Source organism: Leucoraja erinacea, chromosome 18 (assembly GCF_028641065.1).
Source record: "Leucoraja erinacea ecotype New England chromosome 18, Leri_hhj_1, whole genome shotgun sequence".
In the NCBI taxonomy this organism is placed as follows: Eukaryota; Metazoa; Chordata; class Chondrichthyes; order Rajiformes; family Rajidae; genus Leucoraja; species Leucoraja erinaceus.
The window spans coordinates 17,386,185-17,399,651 of NC_073394.1; the positions used below are offsets into that span (position 1 = coordinate 17,386,185).

At 39.7% G+C, this 13,467-nt stretch overlaps 1 protein-coding gene across 10 annotated transcripts in view; it reads right to left on the bottom strand.

Annotated features, from left to right (window-relative positions):
• The window catches only part of LOC129705702 (serine/threonine-protein kinase BRSK2), a 702,405-nt gene that overhangs the window by 87,716 nt on the left and 601,222 nt on the right, over nt 1-13,467 (bottom strand). For 5 of the 10 annotated variants that reach the window (XM_055649416.1, XM_055649414.1, XM_055649413.1 and 2 more), the window contains exons 9-11: nt 9,010-9,041; nt 5,198-5,260; nt 4,911-5,075 (exon numbers count right to left, since the gene is read on the bottom strand). In XM_055649416.1, the coding sequence (XP_055505391.1) occupies nt 4,911-5,075; nt 5,198-5,260; nt 9,010-9,041 (260 nt within the window). The remainder of the gene's footprint in view (nt 1-4,910; nt 5,076-5,197; nt 5,261-9,009; nt 9,042-13,467) is intronic. The other 5 variants (XM_055649422.1, XM_055649421.1, XM_055649415.1 and 2 more) reach the window with 1 other exon arrangement.

The following is a 13,467-nucleotide window of genomic DNA, read 5'->3' on the forward strand; positions in this document are numbered from 1 at the left end:
CACCGAATGGAAGTCCCAATTTTAATGTAACCTGCTCGGGATAAGCTGCTAGAATTGTGAAAAATGACTAATGGCCACCTAGGAATCGGAAATCCACCAGTCAGTACTGTAATATCAGATCGGCTTCAAGTGGAAATACACCTCCCAGAAAATGTCCCTTACAATAATTGGGTTTTTAGTACGCTGGTATGATTTTAGTAGACAATTAGGAAGCCCAATTCTGCTGAGCCCGATCTCACTGCCCGTGAATGGCTGTAGCGCCCAGTTGGGCTTGTCTGCTGGGCTCGTGGGCTCGTTGCCCCGAGACTGGCTGTAGCGCCCAGGTTGCCTGCGTGCCCCGGGAATGGCTGCAGTTCCCAGGTGGGCACGTTTGCCCCAGTTCTGGTGGTAGCGCCTAGGTCGGCAGGCAGGTCTGGCAGTACTGTGTGAACAAGTAAAATCTTTCCCCTCTCAACTGAAACCTATACCCTCTAGTTTTAGACTCCCCTATGTTATGAGAAAAGATGATGGCTATTCACCTTATCTATGATCCTTATCATTTTACATACTTCTATAAGGTCACACCTCAGCATCCAACCCTCCAGAGAAGAAAAACATAACCTATCCCGATTCTTCTCATAATTCACATTCTCTAGACCCAGCAACAGTTTTTTTTGCTCCTTTTTTTAAATGATATCCTCACTCCAAATGTGGCCTACCAACGTTTGCACATCTGCAACATGACATCCCAACTCCTGTGCTCAATATCCTGACTGATGAAAGCAAGCATGCCATTGCGTTCTTCACCACTTTGTCCTGCTATGTCACCAGTGTCACATAAATTGTGAAATCTCTTTGAGATTTCTGATGAAATGTTAATAACCTGAAAAATTGTTTATCTGTTCGCAGACAATCTCCTGAGTACATATTTCACAGGCAATCTCCAGGATGCCAAATGTTTTAACTCCCCTTCACATTCCTATATACTGACCTTTCTGACCTGGGCCTCCTCCACTATCAGAGTGACGCCCCACGTGCAAATTGGAGAAACAGCACCTTATATTCTGCTTGGTCAGCTTACAGCCAGCGGTATGAATATTGATTTCTCTCATTTCAAGTAGCCTTTGCATTCCCTCTCTCACCACCCCTCCCCCACCCTCGACATCTTGCTAGTTTCACTGTTTGTATCCCTTCATTATCACCTCCTCCACAGCCAACAATGGACCATTGTGGGCAACTTGACCATCGGTGCCTGCTCTGAATTGTTCTGTACATTTTCATACCTCCAGTTTCCCTCTCCCCTGACTATGTCTGAAGAAGGATCTTGACCCGAATCGTCACCTATTTTTTTTCTTCTGAGATGCCGCCTGTCCCACTGAGTTACTCCATTTTGAGTTAATCTTCGACATAAAACAACATCTGCAGTTACATCCTACACATATTTCCAAAACCTGTCCTGCTGTTTTTCTTGCCCACTCCATTACAAACACCCTTCCCATATAAGTTGAGTTGAAATTTGGAGTATTGAGATCCCCACAAATGATTCGGATGCACAAATTGATCCATTCAATTTCATAGAGGAAACACAATAGAAATGAGGGGGAGAGCAGAGGGGAGATTGGGAGAGAAAAAAAATGAAACGAGAGAGGGAGAGAGGAAATGCAAGGAAGAATGAGGGGGCTATAAAGTATGGCAGGATGGGAGAGATGGGTAGAGAGGCTGAATGCATTTGTGCACAGTGAGAACCAGTAACACAGCCACGAGTATGTTTTTTTTTGGATAGAAATAGTCTTGTCAGGGGGTATGTTGAAATATAATAATCCAGGAAGGGTTGAATACTCTAAATCTCTTTAATCGACTGAATTGTAGCAATTCAATTATGTTCAGGTAATGATATCTGACAGTTTCTACATATACTTCACAAATCACCAAGATTATACTAGATGAATACACTTAGTGACCGCATGTCATTGCAAAAATCACTGCATTATTCTTTCTGCAAATTGCCATATTTAGGATGAAAATAGAACTTTCACACTGAGTGATAAAATAGAAATGGATTTTTTTTAAATGCACTGCCACATGTGCACACCGTGAAATTTTAAACAGTGAAATAATGGGTCATTAAAAGGCACAATAAACGCTGGCGACCACTGTGCTGGTTAGTAATTGTCCCATGCTTGAGATGACAAACGTGGGATGTCTTCAGAATGTTTTGTTCAAGTTTTCTCTGTTTGAAATGGACCTACATTATATTGAATTTACTCTGAATTAAATTCTACCTTTACTGTCTGAAAGGCTTAAAAATTAAAAGCATATTTATTTAGTTCTCCAGTCAACCTCCCCTAACAACACAATCTTTTAAAAAATGTGTTTCCCTGTTCACAGAGCAGAAGGATGGAATAATGTCAAAATCACTGGAACAATGAATATTTCACAGTATGTTGACTACTGAATGTCCTGAGCAATATATCATATTGCAGTAACAATAGAGGCCAATGATTTTGAATATTAACTATGCATGTGGATTTCTCCACTGTGACAAATAAAATGACCAGTATATTAAACTGCTCTAGGTTGCAAAGATCTAAGGGATTTGGCAAGAGGTGTGTGTGTGTGTGTGTCTGTCTGTGTGTCTGTCGTGTGTGTCTGTCTGTCTGTCTGTCTGTGTGTGTGTGTGTGTGTGTGTGTGTGTGTGTGTGTGTGTGTGTGTGTGTGTGTGTGTGTGTGTGTGTGTGTGTGTGTGTGTGTGTGTGTGTAAATTTATGCCAGTTGGAGATTAGATGCTCACTGGTTATCATTTCATTATTGGCTTCTCAATGTAAAAAAAATAGCTGATTTTCATCCTCAATTCCTTTCCTTAAACCGACCGAATAGTTCTGATGCTGTGGTGGATCTGGTGTCTATTCTGCAGACTGTATGTATATTCGACACTAAATTATTCCTTCCATGAAGGAAAACAAGTTGAAGACATGAATTGAAATTCTGAAAGGCTGGTTTGGTGATGTGTGTTTTAGTGCAAGAGGTATAAGTTTCAAGATAGCAATTCAAGCATGTATAAGGGTATAATGTGTAATCCGGAGTGAATCTGCATCCTATCTTTCCACTATATAAAGATCGCTTGTTAGATTGGCACATAGCATGGAAATGTCCGAATGAGTCTGTGCAGACCATCAAGTACTCATTTTCGCTAACTCTAACTAATCATATTTTTCTTCTCCCCACATTGCCATCAATTTCCTTATAGTTATCGTTCACCTGTACACTTGGGGCAATTTCCAATAGCCGATTAATCTATCAACCAGCACATTGATGAGGAAACTGGAGCACCTGGACATGGGGGGGGGGGGGGGGGGGGTTAACAGATTGGAACGGCATGTATAAAGTTAAAGGGCAGGAGAAGTTAGCAAAGTATGCAGAATAATAAATAGGATAGAAAGTTTAGAAAGGGATAAGAGTCTAATGTCAGACAACATGGGGACCAATTTGAAAAGAGGGAGGGATGGTGAATACAGAACGGAAGGTCCATATCTAAATGCATGCAGTATCTAAAACAAAGTGGGTGAGCTTATAGCGCAGTTAGAAATTGGTAGATACAACGTTTTGAACATCAGACAGTATAAGAGGATCAGAGAATGGACAAAGAGGTAGCAGATGGAATACTGCATTACCAGGTCATGGTAATTATGGTCATGAACTTTTGTGGAAGGTATAAATGTGGAGAGGATTCTGAGATTACGTGCAAAAGGACTTGTGACAGCTTGTGCAGGCTTCCCAAAATGTTGTTGCAGGTTTAGTCAGTGATTAGGAAGGTGAATGCAATCTAAACATTCATTTCAAGAGGACTAGAATATAAAAGCAAGGATGTATTGCTGAGGCTTTATAAGGCACTGATTGGGTCATGTTTGGAATATTGTGAGCTGGTTTGGGCCTCATACTGGAGGAAGAATGTGTTAGTGTTGGAGAGGGTCCATAGGAGGTTTATGAGAATGATCCCGGGGATAATTGGCTTAATGTATGAGGAGCATTTGATGGTTCTGGGCTCGTATTCATTGGAGTTTAGAAGGATGAAAGGGTGTCTCATTGAATGCTGGCGAATAATGAAAGGCCTATAAAGAGTGGATGTGGAGAGGATGTTTCCACTAGTGTGAGAGTCACAGTCACCAGAGTCACAGCTTCAGAATAAAAGGACGTATCTTTAGAATGGAGAGGAGAAGGAATTTATTTAGCCTGGAGGGTGTTGAATCTGCGGAATTCATTGCCACAAATAGTGATCAAGGCCAAGTCATTGGGTATTATTAAAAAGGATATTGATAGGTTCCTGATTAGTAAGGACGTCAAAGGTTACAGGGAGAAGACAGGAGAATGCGGTTGTGAGGGAAAAATAGATCGGCCATGATTGAATGGCGGAACAGACTCGATGGGCCGAATGGTCTAATTCAATGTCTTATGGCCTAAAACCCATGAGTTCACGGAAGACTGTGCAAACTCCAACCGACAGCATTGGATTGAACTCGGGTCACTGTAGTGATGAGGGAAAACCTTGACTAGCTGCACCACTGTGCTGCCACTGAATTATTCTAATCAGCGTTGCCTTACAAATACCCTATTAATGTACGTTAGGATGTGTCTGTGATATTCACAAGCATCTTGCTTGGGCTTAGTGCTTCTTATCAAGAAAATCAAGCTCTTTAATTTAAAGCATGATGGACTATTTAAACATCTGGGCCATTTCCCTTCCCATCCCAACTCCATTCATTAGAGCATTCCCATTCAACAGCCGCCAGTAAAAAGTACTTGCTGAATTGGCAAATGGAGTTTGTAACTTATGGGAACATTCGGCAATTAATGTCAGCCAAAGGAAGTTAGTGTAACAAACATAAAACCAGCATGATGCATTAATACTATCAAGAAAACAAAACGATACTTACTCTTCTGACACCAAATCTTGCATTAGCTTGTTTTTATCTCTAAAACAACCCAGCGAGTGCATGCTGTCCAAGACATCAGGGTCGATATCCTCCAGTGACGGTAGTGAACGGATCTGTACCTTTCTTGGAACAGGCTGCTCTGGCTCAGGTTCATTCTTACCCCCACTGTATGAACATAAAAACCCAAAATTCCAATGCTATAAATTAACAAAAGTTCTTAGCAAGTGGAATTACATGTAATTTATTTGCTTTGTATTCTTATTAATTTGTTCAAGTTAAAATATTACCTAGCAGGTAAAATTTCCTTTTCAATGCACCTTAATTCATGCAAAACACTTGCCATGGGGCCTCTAAATGAGAGGGAGAGCAATAATCAAATGATTGTGCTGTGGAGTGCATTGCTGACGTTGTTCGAAGCAATCTCAATCTGGCAATCATAGGAGAACACAACCTTCATGTCTACAGTTAAATTAAACGCAAAGGCTTGGAAGATGCTCTGACTCTCTGTTCCTTAAATTTATCCTTAAATTTAACAAGTAAAAATATGTACCACTCATCTGAAAGAAAAATTGTTTTTTAATTACTTTTGGCAGTTTTGACTTAAAATTTCACAATGAAGAAGAAAATCGCAAGCAGGTCAAGATTTATCTCATTCCTGTAGGTAGATTGTCCGGCCCAATGACTCAAACACTAGTGGCTGTCATCCCCACACATAAATCTTTTCCTATCGCATTAAATATCTTCAGAATAGATTATGATCTGATTCATTCATGCTCAGGATTCAGGACTGTTAAAAATGTTTTTTGTTAAGTGTTTTGTTAGTGTCTGGCCCAAATGGAACATGCAGTCTAAAAATAGATTCTTAAGTTCTTAGTTCCCAGTGTTATCTCGGAATAGCAAGGGGTGAAGTAAGGTGAATTGGCTTGTGCTAACCTGGACCACTTTCATATATGGGTGTTTCCGTAAATACAGCACGAAGTAGTGAAACTGAAGGTCTCCAAACTTCCAGGTTATTTTCCTGTTTTTCCCCCATTGTTTCATATCTTGTATTTTAAGTAGTATAGATCACAGTGTATAGCCAAAATAATGGGATGAAGCAAAAATAAATAAATCTGTTTTTACATAGAAAAATATCAGATAATTCCCTATTTTCTTGCCTTTTTTTGTGCCATTTTTCCAGCAGATTTCATCAAATAATTCGGCTAATTTATACCAGAAAGATTACATTAATTTTGCAATTAAATAACTCTATATAAACCAAATTCTGATTATGCTTATGATCTTTATCATCTATAACCCGATTAGATGGTTTTCTGATGCCCCAAGTTTTTGCAGCAGAACGTGAGTAGCGGTGCCCCATTCACGTGTGAAATGAGTGAATTAAAAGCAGAGTAACCATTTTTAATATTTATTGTTTCTTTTTATATTGTTTAAGCTTTCCATTGAAATACTTAATAATAGACAATAGACAATAGGTGCACGAGTAGGCCATTCGGCCCTTCGAATCAGCACCGCCATTCAATGTGATCATGGCTGATCATCCACAATCAGTGCCCCGTTCCTGCCTTCTCCCCATATCCCCTGACTGCTATCTTTGAGCCCTATCAAGCTCTCTCTTGAAAGTATCCAGAGATCCGGCCTCCACTGCCCTCTGAGGCAGAGAATTCCACAGACTCACAACTCTCTGAGTGAAAAAGTGTTTCCTCATCTCCGTTCTAAATGCCTTACCCCTTACTCTTAAACTGTGGCCCCTGGTTCTGGACTCCCCAACATCGGGAACACGTTTCCTGCCTCTAGCGTGTCCAAACCCTTTAATAATCTTATGTTTCAATAAGATCCCCTCTCATCCTTCTAAATTCTAGAGTATACAAGCCCAGCCGCTCCATTCTCTCGGCATACGACAGTCCCGCCATCCCGGGAATTAATCTTGTGAACCTACGCTGCACTCTCTCAATAGCAAAAATGTCCTTCCTCAAATTAGGGGACCAAAACTGCACACAATACTCCAGGTGTGGTTTCACTGGGGCCCTGTACAACTGCAGGAGGACCTCTTTGCTCCTATACTCAACTCCTCCTGTTATGAAGGGCTACATGCCATTTGCTTTTATCACTGCCTGCTGTACCTGCATGCTTACTTTGATTGACTGATGAACAAGGATCCCCAGATCCCATTGTACTTCCCCTTTTCCCAACTTGACACCATTTAGATAATAATCTGCTTTCCTGTTTTTGCTACCAAAGTGGATAACCTCGCATTTATCCACATTTAATGAATCGAACTTAAAATCATGAAATGAAAAGCTAGTTTGCTCATCTATTTTATCGATGTCTCATTCTGTAGTCCCTCTCGTTGTCTAACGTCATCAATGCTATAACTGTTTTTTTTGCACTCGTCGCAATTTAAAATAATTTAAAAACAATGCGAGTATAATGATTCTGACGTGAACTATGCGCCTCGTGGTGGGTTACGCGCCGATATTTTGTAAGGTAGCTTAGAAATCAGTATAAGAGACAGTGTTCCATATGTCTTATAGCTCTTAGAAATAAATAAAAATTCTCTTTTATTTATGGTCAAATTTTGGTCAATTCTGATCACAAATGAGCTCAAAAGGATCGTAAGTAGGCCCATTGTTAATGCTGTGGCATTTCATCATGATTTAATAACTTTCAAATGTGGCCATCCATGTCACAGATTGGTACCTTTATTTACGGAAACATCCATATCTAATGTCCAGATGCACAGCCCAGGCATTGGCGTTAGCAACACCAGCAGCAGTACATAAACTATTAAATAATAACAGTATATTGACTGTTAAGGCAATATCAGTACATAGATTATTTGTTTTATAGAGTCATAGAGTGATACAGCGTGGAAACAGGCCCTTTGGCCCAAGTTACCCACACCGGCCAACATGTCCCAACTGCACAAGTCCCTCCGGTCTGCATTTGGTCCATATCCCTCCAAACTTGTCCTACCTATGTACCTGTCTGTCTGTTTCTTAAACGTTGGGATAGTCCCAGCCTCAACTACCTCCTCTGGCAGCTTGTTCCATACACTCACCACCCTTTCTGGGAAAAAGATGCCCCTCAGATTCCTATTAAATCTTTTCCCCTTCACCTTGAACCTATGTCCTCTGGTTGTTGATTCCTCTACTCCGGGCAAGAGATTCTGTGCATCTACCCAATCTATTCCTCCCATGATTTTATACACCTCTATAACCCCTCATATTTCTGCGCTCCAAGTAATAGAGACCCAGCCTCTCCCTGCAGCTCAGGCTCTCTAGTCCTGGCAACATCCTCGTAAATCTTCTCTGAACACTTTCAAGCTTGACAATATCTTTCCTATAACATGATCATCTAAGAAGGAAGGTAAGGTTGAGCGGAATAACATTTAAAATCTGAGAGCATTCCATAGAAATTGACAGCTAATCCACAGGGCAATTAAACTACACAGATTACATGTGCAATTTGGCACATCTCCTGAAGACATCGGACTTGTGATTGGTTACAGGTATCTGCTGCTGATCATTCATATTCTGTACATGTCTAGGTAATGAGTGGTAGCAGTTTCTTCAACAATATCTAAGCATAATCCAACCCAGTCCTTGCTTGCTGACAAGTAAACATTCTGGTATGTGTAACTGATTTTTATTCTGGGATGAGAGCAATATCATCAAATGAATTCCCATTATATGATCCATCTGAGACTGGACAACCTAGTTCGGACTAGCAATGTATTTATTCTAGGAACCTGATTGACAGTAAGTAATGCCTTAGTTTTATGTTAGGGTTTGAGGTTATTTGCTGACCTATTAGGAAAGCCATATTTTCTTCTTTTAATGATTTTGCAGGCAAAACTCATGTGTCAAACATGTCCAAGAAAACTGAAAATCAAAAAGAATGAAGTCCATGTTTTAAGTTCCAAGCCTGCCATATTGTCAAGCTATATTATTCCATTAGACTTTAATATACCAGCAATGTCACAGATGATTTGTGGGAGATTAGGAAAATCTAACAGGTTGCATTTGCCAGAAGAAAAAAAGAGACAGAAGCAAATAAAGATGCTAATAAATGTAGCCAAACTAATAGTTGTACTTACATATACCAAGAGTGTTTTTGGATCTGGTCTAGCTGCAAAGGAAAATAAATTGAGTAATATATTACTTAATGACAAGGGGAATGAAGAATCACACAATGTATAAATATTTTAATAGAAAATTCTATCACAACATTGTAATATAATTTTTATATCAAACTATTTTTCAATAACTAAAACACTGGCATCTGCAATTTCATTAGGTTTTCACTTCATGCGATAGGTACAACAGGACATGTTTTATAAATTAATTTGATAGCATTATCTGTTTTGGACATGTCCTGTATTGTTCTATTTTTTATACACTCATTCATTGGCCAGAGGCACCATGAATGTTCGCCCGTCAATGCAAACACAATAGATGCTCAACCTTTTTCAATAATGTGAGGAGAGTATTTGCATTTTCAAACTCGAGTATTTTTTATATAAAGATCACTTGCTTAAACATTGTTTCAATCCTCCTCTCAATAAGAACTCGCAAAAACAGATTGATATAGGTAGTTTATTTAAAAGTACTTTGCAGACATTATTTTATTTTGCACAGGTTAAAGAGTTGGTGTTAACAGTTAATATGGCGATCAAGTTAAATGTGCTAATATACGAATATAAAACAATCAGTTATGTCATTTCTTGTACTATTAGTTTGTGTTGGATGACAGATACACAGAGCAAGGCAATGAAGAAGTCATGAACACATGTTTAGAGTTTCATTTTTGGCTAACTAATGCTTCATGGAACTCAATTCCAACCAGCCAACCAAACAAAAAGTGATTTGTGAACAGCTGAGAATCAGCAAGTGGTAATTCTTTTGGAAGGACTCTACAAAGTGGTTGTTGCAACCAAGAGCTGCTTATGTTGTTTCTTAATGTTATCAGTTCACACTGGTTTGGAATATTAGTTTTGCACTTGGCCACACATTCTATTCCTCTCACTTATCACCCTGGGAAAACAAAACCCATATCTATTTCTTTCAATGATGTCCTGTGGCCTTAGTGATGTCTACCTTACCTGGCAAACCACATTTTTACCGTAAGGAGACATGCACTTGAATTGCTAACACTTGAATTGCTAACACTCTAACTTAAAAGACGGAAATAAACAACAATTCAAAGATAGATATGCATTAATCATGGCAACTTATCACATCTATCTAAGATGTTTCAGAAGTGTTGTCAAGGATTAAAAAAATTGACATTGCTAATATTTCTCTGCGAGTTCATTGTATGAATAATAACCTTCAATAAGGCAGCCTGTCATTATGTTAATTGACATATTTTATCTTTCATGTTACATTTACACAAAATAGGATTAAATAACACATTACCCAGCCTGTCATTACATCTGCTGCCAGGTACACATCAATAATTTTCTCAAAGCAGTATGCTGTTTTGATTGTGAGAAACATGCAGTTCTGGCAGTTGTGAGAATCAAAAGGGTAAAACAAATAAAGATTGCATATACCTGTGGTCACTACACTTACTAAAGGACGTAAAGGTATAAGACAGATCTCTCCTTACAGCAAAGATGTTTGACAGGAGATTTGAGAGTCGCACTTGTTAATAATTGCTTTACTGTGGCAAATAAAGAAAAGCTGTACCCATCAAAAGATGATTCAAGGAGCCACATTTAAAGTGAGAAGAAAAAAAAATGGACGTGTTACAAGGATTTTGCTTTGAACTTGAAGATATGGTCTACGTAGAAGGTAATTGAAAAGGTAATTGACTCCTTCCAAGTAAATGGAAACAGAAACATCCACTTCATGTATGAAATTTGCCAGTCTGGTTTATATGTGACTCCAGACCTACTAATTTCATTAATTTTAAATTGCCTAGCAAGCCACTCAGTTGTACCATAACCACTACGATGAAACAGAGAATGAATAAAATCAGATGAATCATCCAGAACCAACCTGGAATGTAAATTTAGAAACAAGAAATTTAACTGAACAAAGTTCTCCTCACAAACATGTCAGGGTGAGAGGGCAAATTGAGAGTGCTTTTAAACAGTTGTTGCCATAGAATCATTCTTTACAAATAATGTGCCCCACTCCCCCATCACACTTCCTTACTACTGGCAGGACAGACCCACCCATTGGAGATATTGGCATGAAACAGGAATGATTCTTCATTTGGAAACATTAACTTTGCTTCTATGTCCACAAGACAATAGACAATAGGTGCAGGAGTAGCCATTCGGCCCCTCGAGCTAGCACCACCATTCAATGTGATCATGGCTGATCATCCACAATCAGTATCCCGTTCCTGCCTTCTCCCCATATACCTTGACTCCGCTATCTTTAAGAGCTCTGTCTAGCTCTCTCTTGAAAGCACCCAGAGAACCTGCCTCCATCACCCTCTGAGGCCGAGAATTCCACAGAATCACAACTCTCTTTGTGAAAAAGATTTTCCTCATCTCTGTTCTAAATGGCTTACCCCTTATTATTAAGACATGTTATCTCCTGCAGTTTTTGATTTCAGCTACAATTGTGCTGTATTGATTAGATTAAGAACAAAATATGATCACTGATTAGTTACCTTGGACAAATAGCAACATCAGAAATAAATACTGTATATATATTCCCATGGCATGCATCTCATTCAGCCATTACTATCGAGTCTGAGGATCTGGAGGTTTGCAGATTGGATTTCTGCAAACCAGATCCATTTGTGACCTTAACGTTCAACAAACTCAGTGTCTCAGGAAAAACAACCTTCAGCAGAACAAAACCTGATGGAAAAGTCTCACCCTCACTGGCTTGTCCAAGACGATTGAGTGTCTTCAAATGTTCTTTCTTTGACCAAAGAATACCAAAGGCTTAAGATTCCCAGAGAAGACTGAAGTAAAATGCTAGCTGTGTTATTAAATGTAATTGTCTTTGACAAACAGAGAGTTATTCTATGTTTACAACATTGTGGTGAAGGAATTAGTGATACAGGTGAATTAGTGACATGCTGTAGCAGTTGGGACTGCACCTCATAACTCCAGGGACCCACGTTTGATCCTGACATCTCGTCTGCGCAGAGTGTATGTGTTTCTCAGTGACCACGTATGCTCTTTCCTGGGAGTTTTGATTTCCTCCCTCATCGGGTAAACATGCAGTTGAACAATAGATTGGGTAAATGCATCGAGTCACTTGCCCAGTGTAGGGTAAGATTTAAGGTGAGGAGGGGGGGGGGGAACGTAACTTTAATACAGAACCTGTGGAGGTAACTTTTTTACACAAAGGGTGGTGGATATATGGAACGAGCTGCTGGACGAGATAGTTGAGGCAGGTACTATCGAAACATTTAAGAAACATTTAGAGAGGTACATGGGTAGGATAGGTTTTGAGGGATATGGGCCAAACTCAGTCAGATGGGACATGTAGATGGGACATGGTGGTCGGTGTGGGCAAGTTGGGCAGAAAGGCCTGTTGCCACGCTGTATGACTGACGATCACAAAGACATGGTAATAGGTTAATTAATTACTGTAAATTTCTTAATATAGGCTAATGGGAAAAACAATCAAAATGGCTGGTAGCAAGCATGGTCATGACAGGCTGATTAGGAATGGGCTAAATGGCTTCCTTTTGTGTCTTTATAATATGATTTAAGGAATAAAGCTACAACATTAGGCCACATTTGGAAGAATAGGAATAATAAACCAAACAATTAAAGTGTCAAAACCATAAGAACACAATAATCTTCAATGTTACTGATATACCTTTGAAAAATATAGTTATATACTTTGATGGCACTAGACTGAAACTTGAAATGTTGATTGGGAGAGGCTGTTCGAAGGTGAAGAGAAACAGGAGGCTTTTGATAGTGAGATAGGGAGAGTTCAGGAATAGCATGCCCTTGTTTGAGTGAAAAACAAGTGAACCAGTTTAGGAGGGATGTTGAGGCTTTGGTCAGGGAAAAGAAGGCATAGGTTGTATCAGCAGCTGAGATCAAGTAAGTCCCTTGAGAAATATAGTGAATGTAGGAGTATACTTAAGAAGGAAATCAAGAGGGCAAAAGGGGGACATGAAATATCCTTGCAGATAAGGTACAGAAAATCCTAAAAGATTCTAAGTACACTATGATCGCCAAGGTAACTGGGGAGAGAATAGACCCCGTTAACGATCAGTGTGGTTATCTATGAGGGAAATCATGGGAAATGGGCAAAGTCCCAAATGAATACTTCTTAAAGGTCCTGTCCCACTTGGGCGACATTTTAGGCAACAACCTAAAAAGAGGTTGTGGTGTCGTGGTCAGGTCGTGACGCGTGGCGATGAATGTAGTGACGCGCGGTAATGCGCGTTGTCTCACTACCGCCCCAGGATTTTGCAATGTTCAAAATCCTCGCATGGCCATTGCTTATGCTAATTTATTTTGCATCGGTGTGCATCACCATGTGTCACCCGTACGTCGTTGTGCGTCATGGTGCGTCAAGATGCGTCGCAGTGCGTCTCCTTTTATAGGGAAGTTGGTCAATCA